Here is a 13,610-nt window from a genome sequence, read left to right as displayed (position 1 = left end):
CATTACAAAGTAAATGCAGCCATACTGTATTTATATCATCTTACTTTTCCCCGCGCGTGAAATGAAGTGGCCGGAAACGTCGTTACGTCCAGATCTCCTCGCAATTCTCTTGCTACCCAACCTAACTAGGTGCGCGAAGACGCACGGTAGACACAAGAGAACCTCGCCACTGAAGCTGCACGCGTGCTTGACTATAGAGGTCTGACAAATTACGGCACTCGGAGAAAGTTCCTCGGTGCGTTGAATTAAGCGCAGTGATTTGCTGGGCCTTTCGATTGCGTAACACAGAGTGCGCTTAAAAGAGTGCGCGAAAAATAAAACCAAAAGAACAAATAAAGTTAGTGAGGAAGGATACGATAAGGAAAACTAGCCTCGCAAAATAACCACCTCGAGCGCGCAATTAGGCAAGGTTTCTCTCCTCTGCGAATTAAAAGAAAAGAAAAGGAGACATTAGAAGCAATAAAGGAAATGTATTTGCTAAGTGAGAAAGGCCTATACAATTCACTAGAATTGTTGGTCCCACGAGTAATTTGCAGTAGTAGTGCCACAGCACGACATTCACTTGTTTCATTTCGCGAAATTTGACACCCCAAGATTATTTGAGCACTTGAGATTTGACCAAAAGTGTAGAGTATTCCAGCTCTCGAATAAAGCATCGACCACATGTGCTCCTCAGAGAAGCCAAGGCGACTGTGTTAATTTATTGAGCTTGTACTGAACAGCAGCTATATTTGCCAGGGGCATCACCACCACCGCCAGAACAGAACAACAATGTGAAAATGCACTATGCGACCGAGTCTGACACACAACCAGCCATGCTTAGCGCACAAGCATGAACGAGGCTTACTTAGGGAGCTTCACCTATCGAAAAAAAAAGAAAGAAAAAAGGAAACAAGAAAACGACAGTGCATGTATATGAGGCGGCTCGCTAGCAGGCAAAACGAATGCTCCTTCCACTGTGATACAATGCCCGAGTGCACGCTTGAGCGGTCTGACAGCGTAATTTCCGCGGCGGTTCTGCGCGCGATCACAAAGAGGGGCGCTGCGCAAACCGGTCATTAGCGTCACAGGCTGCCGTGAAGTAACGAACAACAACGCAGACGAGATAAGAGTGCAGTGCGTAGAGAGACGAGGCAGGGACAGGTGTGCGTCATTGCAAGCAAGCGCTCTATACGCAGCAGCTCGTATATCTTTCTGCGAATCGGCAGAACAATCAGCTACAAAACATGGGGCTGATGGGACAGGCGAAGGTGAAAACGGTTCAGTGGTAAAAACAAGAAACTATAGTTACCCTTCTCATCGCAGCAGCAACGCTTCACTCAATAACATAAAATAACTGGCGGGGAAATTTTTAATGGGGGAACAAGAAAAAAAAAATCCAGATTTTCTGGAAGCGTATTGCAGCGGGTCAGTTGGTACATTGCTCGAGCGTGGAGAACAGCTCAAGAAACAAGTATTAAGTCGAGAACAGAAACAGCGCTGTGCTTGCTTTCTCTTGAGCAAGTGTCGCTTTTTGGAGCTGTTTTTCGAGCTCGAAAAATTGCGCTACGTCGATCGGCAGCTTTCAACTCAAATAATGCCGTTACACTCTGCGGCTCTAAGCAACAGCGCTACAACGTCGTTAGCGCACTGTATCGCATGCGGAATGGATGCGTGGCGCTTTATTTGCTAGTGCGCGCGTTGCATTCATCACGGTAACACTTTTTCGCTTCCTTGCCGCAATCAGATGCTGCTAGCAGTACTGCTTAAATACGCTAACAAGACAAATCAAGATTCGTTTTCCGCGCGTGCTGAAGCGCGCACTCGCCTCTACCAGCGATGACACTATACCACGTGTTCTCAACATCTCGATGCGTGAATTATGGCTGTAGACAACCGGAATATGCGTAAGGGGGGCACTGCGACGGAGAGTGACGTTTACGGCATGCCCAAAACGAGCACTACGCGCACTCGCACCCTCTCCCTCCCTCCCCACTATTTATAGCCCCTAATCGCGGTGCTAACGATGGTCGTGTAAAGGAGAAAGCTGTCCCAAAGGTATTTATGTTGACCTTCTATAAAACTGCTCTCCGTGGAGTTTGTTGTAATTGCGCTGTTTGCGCGCACAGGCTTGCTCACCCGCGTCACAACGTGGGTGATGTCACCGCTTCTGCGTGACCTCACGCTAAGGGGCTTGCCTATATGTAGCAGATGAGACGCACGCGTTATTTAGTGAGCGTGACGCAGGGACTTTAAGTGGAAAAGGAAAGCAAGGGAATAGGGCAAGATAATTAGTGTCGCGACCGATGTACAGCAAACACGATGGCGCAAGGATTAACCCGAGGCGAAGGCGACCGCGGTGATCGGCGCGGAAGCAGGCAGTCAAGTGTGCGTAAATAAATAATAAATATATATATATATATATATATATATACATACAGTTATGAAATAATGTTTAGCGCCGCTGCCTTCTCGGACGCCCACTCTGAGAAAAGCTTGACGCGACTCAATGTCGGCACACCATTTCGTCAGCCGTGGCGCCGACGTCGCCAACTACGCTGAAAAGAACGCCAGCGCACAAAAAAACGCCGACGGCATACTCCTGATGCGCAAGAATAAGCTGCATGCGCATGTTTCTGCACACGAAGTGCTACCATGACTTCCTTTATTTTCCTTTCTTTCGCTCTTTCTTTTCATCGCTACACCTCTTTCCCCCAGTTTAGGGTAGCAAACTAGACATGCGTCTGGTTGACCTCCCTGCCTTGCCTCTCTTGTGTTTCTCCCTCTCTCTCTTGGTGGTCCTTCCATCTTCAAGTTTAAATGAAGTTGTCAGCTTTATCGATGCGACCTCGGATTCACGCTCGCGCCATAGAACGAAAAATTACCAAACACGTTTGTTGTGTTGGAACAGTTCCACTAGTCGCCAAATGGTTTCACTGCATTGCTGTCAGAGCTCTCTATTCGCACCAGTTGTGGAACTGATTCATTATGAATGCGGAAGAAAAATGACAAGCATTTATTGCGGCGTCACCAATCGAGCGTGGTCAGCATTTTAATAACATGTACACAGGTTATCTCGAAATTTCCGACCGATATTAACTAGCCCAGTTTCCCATAGAGGCTTGACCATATGACAAAGTCTTGCAACTACAGACGCTATATCAGCCGTACTTCAGGTAAGGGCTTTCTTGAACCTCGTCTGCGGGAGCTCTCTCTTGCAAGCGCATCCGTTATATTAGACGTGTCACGTAAGCCAATGAGGTACAAGTCAAAATGTTCCGTTTGCTTTCAAAAGCTTCCTTATCTTCTGTGCCAACTATTTTAAGTTACGTGCCACTAGTGCCATTTACGCAAGGGTTAGACAATGGGCTACTTCCTTCTGCGATACCGACTAGTAACAGCACTACTCGAACGTGAGACATTTCTAAATAAAGCATCGTTCTGCCTGTGCCTGCATGCCAGCGTGAGCGGAATCTCCCACAGGATTCTGCCTCAACAGCGCAATATTATTGAACACTGTTTCATACCGGGAATAGTGATTCCACTGGCTCGATTACTCCCATCGGTGGATTACTGGCTATGGCGCTGCGCTCCTAATCACGATGTAGCAGTGGCGCATTTCATTGGGGGCGAAATGCAACAACTCTCGTGTACCGTAGTTAAAGAACCTCAGGCGGTAGGAATTAATCCGGAGCACCACACTACGGCGTGCCTCATAATCATATAGTGGTTTTGGCACGTAAAAACCCAGTACGTTTTTTTTTTTTTTTTTTTCAGCGGCTCGATTGCATCCCTGCGTCACGGACATCGCACCTGTAACAGTGCGTGCGCATTGTTCACTTCAAAACACGGTTCTCGACTATACGCATCGTTTGGTTACCCCGCGCGCGTGCAAGTCCGAACAGACCTGTTTTCGTCAGCTCGCGCGGTAACGCGATCTACCCTAACCACCGTCCTTCCTCACACACCCCGTTGGTTCTGACACACCTTTGCCTAAGAATATACCCTGGCTCGGTGCCTGTAACGGTTGAAGTCAGCCGCGTTTCACAGTATCTCAAAACGTCAGCACTGCGTCGAACCACGTGTTCTGCAGCCAAGTGCTTGTTTTGCGGGCTTCTTTAATGAACAGGCATTGGTTTCAGCAATCAATGCTGTCGCAGTGCTCGTTCAAGATCGACTACATTGGGCGCAATTAAGCGTGAAGGCGGTCACGAGCGCGGTGTTTGACGTTCAGGTCGATTAGAGGCCTTACTTTCTCTTTTCCCAGTCAATGCGACCCAAAGCAACTGGCGGAAGCGACGACAGCTAAGCGCGATTGATGAACCTCATCTCAACCACCGCGGAGGATAGAAACAAGCCTTGTTTATACTTGACGAAGCCCTGAAAGTGCTCTCGTGTATGGAAGGGCTGCTCTAATAGCTCAAATTAGTCCGCCCACGCTACGTGCAGCGATGTGTGTCGAAGCTTGCTGCGAAGCTAGGGGTAAACAGAATAGCAGCAGACCTTGGCATTAGGTATGGTGAATGAGTCACATGATCGATGTCGCGTTATATCGCAGCCTTCATTATCACCTTTGCCTTTTGTTTTGAGCTGTGCCTCCTCCGGAAATACGGCCTTTCTATTGCTTTCCCTTTTGATTGCGTTAGCATTCTTAGGGAACTTCATGCGCTTTCCGGGGGCTAACTGTCTATGCATCTATCTATGTATATAACCGTTTTCCCGCCTACTTGGGTCCATGGTCAAAACGTAGAGCGTCTCGCCGAGGTTTCCATCGGCCACAATCTAGTGGCCACGTCGCACTAAAGAAACCAGGCCCTTAGCGTAGTGAACGCCTTAGGGCAAGCTAGGCAGGCCCGCATTTCGCTTCAAGGCTATAGAGACCGCTCGTCGCTCGAGAAATCGTTGACGCGTATAAACAAAAAGCGAGAGCGGGAAGCACGCCAATGTGGACAAATGTAGACTGAGAGACGCCCAGCTGGTGGCTGTACCTTCCGTCTCACAGATACCGTGCACTACAGCGCAGACATCACGAAGCCAAGAGGCAGAACGGCACCTGCTAAATGCAGTAAATCAGCGTTCGTACTACATTACGTCGCCGAAGTCTTTCCATCGACAATAGCTCAAGCGGCATGTGGGGAGAGAAAGAGAGAGAGAAACGTGGTGGGAAAGGCAGGGAGGTTAACCCGAAAAGATTCTGGTTTGTTACACTGTACTAGGGGAAGGGTACGGGAAAATGAAAGGCGGAAAGAATAGGGAAGGGAAAAAGCAGTCACGAAAAAGAAAATTCAAGGAATAAAAAACTGAAACTTCGTGTGGACTCGTGAATCTTCCGTTTCCTTCTGGCTGGACTGCGGTGCAGCCGTAGCTTCCGCGGCGCTGCACCCAACAACGACGTAAGCATAATCCGGTTACTCTGGCTTAACGGTTGTGGCGAAGAGCGAGCGCTCGATGCCATGCTTGGCTCACTCTTTACCTGCTGCTTTCGCGATACACGGAACGAGTCCTTGGGCGATCGAAGACCGCCTCTAATCCTGGCACTGATTACTGCGCAATTCTCAGCGCGCAGGCGTGCCAAGCGCTGGCAAACAACGGAAGAAAGGCACACAGCGAAAGTGTAAGCACAGCGAGGACCCTGCTTGCTTTCTTGCGGGTGCTAGAAGCACCCACGAATGTCTTCCTGGCGCTGCCAAATGTATATCCCGCTATCGCTTTCAAAAGCGTTCGCAGTTGAAACCGCGATATTGCTGTTATCTTGGAAGAGGGTAGCAGACACGGAAAGTGAACGCGTCCGGTTACGCTATTTTTGCCGCCAGAGAGAAGAATGCTCAGCTTCCTGAAGCCAACGTCCTTAACGCGCTTCTCGTTCGAGAGACAGAAAATGAGGATGCATTTAATAAAAATGAAATGACTGGGCCGACTGCAAAGAAATTACTGTATAGCACTTTTTTTCTTGTTGGGAATGAGCACTATATAAAAACTCTCAATTCAGGAGTAACGCAGTAGCCACAGGGACTGTTAGATTGAGCATTATCATGTGGTTTTTCATGACGTCGCGCCTTTCCGTTGTTTATCCGGCTATTTCTTACCCGAAACGTCGACGACATGTACTCTCACAAAGGAGCAATAATATTTCAACGGGTGTTCTGCAGGCTCCTCACACAAAACGTGTAGCCCGTGTGGTCGGAGAACGAAGCCGAGCGGCGGTTCTTGCAGTGAAGCCACGCGACGTGGTGCCGGCTACACGCGTGAACTAAGTAAAGAAAGAAAAAAGGGGCATTTGTTGCAAACGAATACTTATCACTGACCAAAATTTTCGCTAGGATTTAATTTTTGCCGTTCTCGCGAACCTCGTGTCTGGTGGCGGCGAAGGAGTCGCGTACGTGACACAATACATTATAGTCCTCCTCCACAACGCAAAACGTACTGCGCGCAATTTACAGAAAAGCTCGGGATTGGGTCGAAAACAGGAAATGCAGCGATATAACGAGTAGAAAGTCGTCTACGCAGTGGCACAACGCGGAACATGAGGGCACCACAAAAGGAAACACGAATGCAGTGCCATATTTTGTTGCCTTTCCTCGTGCCCTTGTTGTCTTCTTTTCTGGCGTTTTAAGTGCCAAAACCAGTTCTGATTATGAGGCACGCCGTAGTGGAGGGCTCCGGATTAATTTTGACCTTGTTGTACGCGCTGTGTCAATTTAATGTTAAGAAATGAGCGTCGGCGCCATAACCGCAGCAGGGTGTGCTCCCCATTACATCGTTAGTGTTTCGCCTTCATTCCCGATTTCTCGCTCAGACGGAGTGCATAATTGCCGTCATCGGTTTCATCTTGCATGCCCGAGCAAGGCACCGCTCTTCCCTTTGGTCATCATCGTCATCAACAACGCATTCCCCATAGCTCCCGTGTTCATTACCTATAAAGGAACGCTTTAATTACGCTTCCTACCCATCTCGGTATCCACTAAACTTCTTACTTTGATACACGCCGCATGTTTCTCTAGCGGCAGTGGCTCGACCGAACGCATTCTGGCGTTGGCAACCTCGTATCTGTAGCCAGTGAACCATAGTGTAGCCAGTGAGGTTACTTTTCTATACGACACCGACCAATGACGCATAACGTTTGTTGGTTTCGGTTTTATTCGTCACTGAGGGCGAAGGATATTTATCGGAGACTCTGTTGCACATGGTTTATCCGATAGTTCACGCCTTCCGTAAGACTACAATGCAGGAAAAGAGACAGAAAGAAATCAAAACAGCTAAACAAACAAAATAATGCACGTGCTTGCCGCCTAATAACGGTTTTCCGCCTGCTCATGCCTTCTTTTTTTCTATACAGTCGCAGCAGCCTCTGAGCCATGAGAGCGCAGATCATATATTGTCGGCGGTTCCTTTTTGAGACACACGCGCGTGCTGAAAGCCTGTCATCTTGCTTTTTTTAGTCCAAGGGAAAGGCTCTGCGACGAGAAACAAAAGGCCGCTGCGCTGATGATTACAAGTTGACGATATTACCGTCCTTAACGACCGCAAACACGTACGTTCACTGCCTTCTCAAGGCTCGAAAATGCCTGCGCGCGCTCGCCCCTTTCGCCGTTAATCAAGTGGTAGGCATGCAGGCGCTGATGCTTGCGACCTCCAAAACGGAGAACACGAGCTATAGGCGTCGAAGGCGGTCTAGTACTTTTCCGCACACCCGTGTATGTTTGTGCACATACGGAGGCCGCATATAGAGGAAGAACGAAAAAATAAAGTAAAAAGCAACAGAGCAAGCTGCTGCGAGACACGGCCTCTCTGCTCGTTCGAAAGCGATCGAGCCCCTCTGCGTGGCCTTCGGTCTTTGACCTCGCTGTTCCTCTGCGTACTACGCAGGCCCACAACGGACAACCGAGCGCGAACGATGCGCTAACAATTAAGAGGCGGACCCGAACAGCCCGCAAGAATACGAACAGCCCGCACGCATTCGGGATTCTATATAGCATACGGAGGGCGCGTGATCGTCACTTTATAAGGGCTGCGAAGGTTACGAAAACCACGCGGCGATAGCCTGAGCCTATAAATAAGTCAAGATTACGCCTCATTAGCCACTGGAGCGAATCCAACACCTCTGCCCGGGCACCGCGTGCGTTGTACTCGAACGCACCACACAAGACGACGATGCCAAAAATGCTTGCTGAGGACCGGAGAGTGTCCGTTAGACAGTACTAGCCCGGCGGCGAAATTGTGATGGCGCACTAACTCGGCGGCTCGCTAGCGACTTGCTGCTGCAAGCGTTGGATCGTGCAAAAGACGGTGATTGGGTGCCCCTGAGCTGACTCACGTACAAGCATGTTTCGCTGACCTTGCGTTTCTCTGACGCGAATCCCGGGACGCAGTGTGGTTCCCGTAATCTTTGTGTGTGGCCAACTCGGTAGGTGTCGATTTAGAAGGATGCCTAATTACAAGCCATGCGAGAAGAAAGAACGAGCTTTGCTGGTAGATTAACCCTTCGCGACGTTTCGATTGTGTGGTAATCAATAGCTCTGCGGCGAGCGGTCCGCTACAGGCTGCAGCAACGCAGTTTCGACTGCAGTGGTGGTAGCAGACCAGGTAGCGTTTATGAACGTAGGCGTGGTGGACCACATATATATGGCCTAGAAAGCTACTCTTTCTACTACTATAGATGGTGTTTATTGCTGAGTCACCTACTGTAAACAGTGAATCGGCACACAAATACATTACCTGAATACAGCAAAATGTTGAGGTTATGGATTTTGCACTCACTCTCTTTTAATCTACGGTGTCTAGATCGGAGTTAGACGAAAACATATACGTGACTAGGTTTGCGCACACGGCAGCTCGGAATTATAGATTCAAATGAAAAGCACTGCTTAGCAGAAACTACTAGGGTTTCCTCTTTTTAGCTGCACCAAATTTTTTAAAAATTGTCTGCGGCAGATAACACAATTCTAACCATTGATCTTTTTAAATGACTAGATGAGGCGGCCGTTACTGCCGCGAGAAATATAAATGTCAAATTGAATAATTAACATAATTATGCTAACTAAATGTCTAATTAATTATTTTACGGCACCTATTTCAATGTGCGAATTACAGACGGTGAGTTCGCAAGGCGTATCCACTCGAAATTAATCCTCTGGACTGCACCAGTTCCGAGATGTTAATTTTCGAAGTATCCGACAACATGCATTGGCGTTCCAGTTACTGTCTGTTTTATGCATTGAAGCACAAACGTAACTGGAACACCAATGTATTTCGTCGGACACTACGAAAATTCATATCTCGGAACTGGTGCAGCCCTGACAATTTGTTCCAAGTCGATAAGCCTGGTGAACTCACTAGCTACAATTCGCATATTAAAATATGTGCCATACCATAATTAATTCAAAAGTTAATTAGCCTAGTTATGTTATTTATTCAGTTACACATTTTGATTTCTCATAGCAGTAGAGGCCGCCTCATCGAGTAATTCAGATCAACGGTTAGAATTGTGCTATCTGCCACACGCAATTTTTAATAAGTTTGTGCAGCTAAAAAAAAAAAAAACTCTGTGTATAGTTATACTTATAGACAGGCATCTGATTACGGCTACGACAGAGCCAGGGGTAATGCATTGTTAGTGTATATGCTCACAATGTTCGCAATAACTGGGCAGTACTCAATTTCCACCTCATTGAGAAAACTAGACGCAATTGAATACTCACTTTAGGCACTTTGTTCTTTCTCGCCGACATGCTTTTGAGACAAGTCTGGGCTGAGTAGTGACCCACGGCGCTGAAGTCAGCGTAGAATTCTAAATCCATCTTCCAGATCCTGAAAAAAGATACAAAAGAACAGCTTGAACTCAGTTCTATAGACCGAAATCTGCATCATATCGCATGCTAACTGCTCTATTTATAGAACACTACGGTTTGTAGCCTGTTATAACATTTCGCCGGAAAGCTGACTGCCAAGCACATGTCACATGCACGTGCACATGTGTTTACCATTTGCCCAGTCATATAGCAACTCATCGTCACTGTAAAACGGCAGGCGCTCTTGTTCACGAGGCACTGAGATCACGACGTTATGCCATCGACCACACAGACATGATAAACAGTATATGATACGCAGTTGTGCATAGCAGGTTGCTTTGATGAACGCATCGCGAGACGGCCACCATTTGAACGGTCTCATCTCTTGATCCCACTGCAACGCTTGTTATGTTTACAGCTCTAATACTGAGAATCATTCCCAGCTCGAGAAGCCAGAGATACAAAGCGAACAAAACTTGACAACTCTAGAGAGAGAATAATAAGTTAGTATCATGATGGAATCATATGAATGCCCCATAGCTTAGGCACCGGCGGGGCGAACATGGCGATGGAAGGCTGAACTTCTATTCCGTTAATCTCTAATGCGCTACCAAGGACAAGTTATGCAAACTTGAGATCCGCAACAGGGCATAACACCTGAAACAATCAGGAAAAGTCGGGCCGTTTACGCAGTGACGAAAGCTAACGTGGATTTATCCCCACTCAGCATAAATAAGAAAAAGCGCATCAGTTCAGATCATAATTAAAATAAGTGGACGGATTAGGTGTTCGCGTTAAATTAGTGTTCAATATCGCAGGTTAAATAGTGTTCAGCAGTGTTCAATATTCAAACAGCATTTTGTAAGGAAGTCCACCGGCATGAACCAATTTATGAAGCACGCTCAGGGCAGTAAGTCATTGATATGATGATGATAAATACGCGTGATGAGTATAGGCGGGCGTTAATAAGCTGGCCTGTATTACTCCACATGCCTGAGTCACAAACCGCACCTGCTTACCTCCACACATAAACCAACCATCTCTGTGCGACACAGGAACGGACTCACTACAGTAGACACCTTATTTGAGAATGCCCCGCATACGATGCACGCCTGTGTGTGAGCAGTACGAACTGTGTACCCGATGCCTTGGTCACCGGTGTTTAGATGGAGACGCGAAAGCCGGTTTCTAAAAACAGCCGCAGCGGAGTCGACCCGGGCCTCGCGAAGAATAAGGGGCGACAGGGAGAGGCGCACATCAGTGCACGAAAAGGCAACACGCGACGACGACCAAGAAGGGTCTGACTCAACGTTTTACTTTGTTGTTGCAGCTTTTTTCTTTTCTTATTTTTTTCTCACTCACAAGCCCGCCTGCCCCTGGCTTTCTATGTTCTCAAGGAGAACAGCTGGGCTGGCCCTTGCGCACCGATGAAATCGACTGTTCGCGACCTCCGAGGCAAAGGCGCTGGTCCTTCGCGCTCACGGCTTGCTATTTGCACGCGCCCTGGACGTGTCAAAAGTGTCCGCGCTGGATGTAGAAGTTCAAAAGGACGTATAGTGCGTTTCTTACCCAAGGTGCCGCATTTTCTACCGCGTCTCTTTCACTCCGCATTAACACTGTCAGTCACGTGAGCTCGGTTTCGTTTCACGCAGCCGGTCAGAGCGTGCAACGCGTGAAACGCATTCAGTTTTGGTTACTGCGTGAACACCACACGGGGCGAAATAAATGATGTGACATAAATGCGTTCCATGCCGTTTCCGTGTAAGGGCAGTACAAAAAAAAAAAAAAAAGTCAATTTTTAAGTAAGACAAATTTCGTACTCTGCAGAAGGGAAGACAAACGAGTTGGAAAAGCAGCACCCTCTCGATCTTACTGTCGAGGATAGCGATCATGCGTTGCTCTAGCCGACGCCAGACATTTCAATGAAGCGCCACAGGGCGCTCAAGGAGGCGTGACCTTGATGCTCAGGCCGTGCTCCATATCGGGAGATCTCACGGGGGCGCGTCACGCAGGGACAGACCATACCTAACTTTAACTAGTATACTCGTCTTCGTTGGCACGCGTGTACCTTCCAAACCACGCACGTATAAGCGCGGGGTCGTTAAGTGGACTGCTTACTCATGCACAAGAGAAGGGACGCGCTGTTAAAACAGCCGAGCGCAGCAGCGCCGTGGCCTCGAACCGCGCGCGAAGCGGCGGCAGCGGCGGCCAAATTTACTCCGCGGCTGCGAGTGAGAGCGCGAGCGCGGGTGTCAACGGCGGCGAGCGCGCATTATCCCAAAGCACAGCGTACGCTTTTTATTTGCGTCCACCCACGCGACGACAACACCAGCGGTGCTTTTTTTTTTTATCTTGAAGAAGTCGCATTACGTGTTCAAGGGGCTACGACGCCTCTAACTAGCACCATGCACCGCTGCACAATTTTAGATCAGCTCTTCGGGAAAGAGTTCGCTTGGCAACTATACGGTGCGCGGTATATGCAGTGCAGCCACAATGAGCGCACTAGTGCCTTCGACGGAGGAGGAGGTTCACTCAGTGGAAGGTCAGATTACCAAGATTGCTACAGCTGCGAAGAAAAAAAAAATGAAATCGTCTTTCTTCCATTCAAGGACACATACTCAAACGCACATGTTCACGCGTACATGCGTCACGCCGTTGCGTTCGGCGTAACAGGTGATTAATTTACAAACTGACCGCCGTGAAGACAACTGACATGCCGTTTGAGCTACGCTCAGCCGCAAACAACCCTCATTAGGTTCAACTCAATTACTCAAGGAATATTCTATCGGAATATGACAATGCGTCCTCTACTCGACCAGAAGTGCACTCTGTAGCATGTTATTACACTAGCGGTGTTCGTATCTTGCGCTGTTCGTTCGTAACACTGCAGATGCTATACAGGGGGGACTGATAAAGGTTTATGACACACTCGATGTTCTTTCCCCTATAAAATAATGACCTTACCCATCCCATTGAAATAATCACTATTCTCGTCGCTGAACTTTTAATCGGCGCCTCTACTATATAAGAATAGAATCGCAGATAAACAACTATCCGCAAAGTCCAAGGAGCGCTCAAATTTTAGCCTTCTTGCCTTCTGTCTTTCTCTTTCTTCCTCCTCCAAATTCGCACCGGTATTAACTGGGCTCTGCACGGTCAAAGAGAGAGAGAAAGAGAAGAAAGGAAAAGCAAGGAAGGTAACCAGACGCACGTCCGGCTTGCTACCCTGCACTGGGGGAAGGGGGTACAGGTCAAGCTGCAGAATAATTGATATGCGTTAACGGACACCTTAAGAATATCTGCAGTTCTTGTACAGCATATAGCCAGACCAAACTATTCCAGCGAGAGGAACGAGTTACTATATTGTTTCCCGAAGGTATCGCAGTACCACAGATGCCTAATATTAGGTTTCACACTTCCAGAATTCCACGTATTCGGAAGTGTTTCGAGCCGCGTACTTTTTTTGTCCCTTCTTGTTTCCCGTCAGAATGATCACGCACTCGTCAGGGGAGTCCCCCACCGCCGCCGTCGCAGCCTGTTGAGTGTCTCGCCTTCAGTTGCATCACTCGGCCGACACTCAGACCCCCCCGCGAGATACCTTCCGACATCGCTGGCTGTCATGGGACAGAGAGAGAGAGAGAGAGCGGGCAAATGAGGGCGACCAGGTGGCGCAGAAACACAAAGCCAAGAAGTTCAAGAGCACGGCGCGTCCTTCGCAGCGGGCGTCGTCACCATCTCTGTGCCTCGCCAGAAACAAGAAAGCGAGGCGCTATTTCCAAGCTCCGTCTCTAATGTTCCTCTCCGAGATGGGAGAGGAGAGCGCCACGCCGCCAAGACGGAACG

At 48.4% G+C, this 13,610-nt stretch overlaps 1 protein-coding gene across 3 annotated transcripts in view; it reads right to left on the bottom strand.

Annotated features, from left to right (window-relative positions):
• The window catches only part of LOC119456377 (ETS-like protein pointed), a 180,678-nt gene that overhangs the window by 140,751 nt on the left and 26,317 nt on the right, over window positions 1-13,610 (bottom strand). For all 3 annotated transcript variants that reach the window (XM_037718095.2, XM_037718096.2, XM_049669795.1), the window contains one exon: window positions 9,678-9,786. In XM_037718095.2, coding sequence (XP_037574023.1) covers window positions 9,678-9,776 — 99 coding nt within the window. In that variant the 5' untranslated portion in view covers window positions 9,777-9,786. Of the gene's footprint in view, window positions 1-9,677; window positions 9,787-13,610 lie in introns of those variants that run through there.

This window comes from Dermacentor silvarum, chromosome 6 (genome assembly GCF_013339745.2).
Source record: "Dermacentor silvarum isolate Dsil-2018 chromosome 6, BIME_Dsil_1.4, whole genome shotgun sequence".
NCBI lineage: Eukaryota > Metazoa > Arthropoda > Arachnida > Ixodida > Ixodidae > Dermacentor > Dermacentor silvarum.
This window is presented reverse-complemented; position numbering and strand designations above follow the sequence as displayed.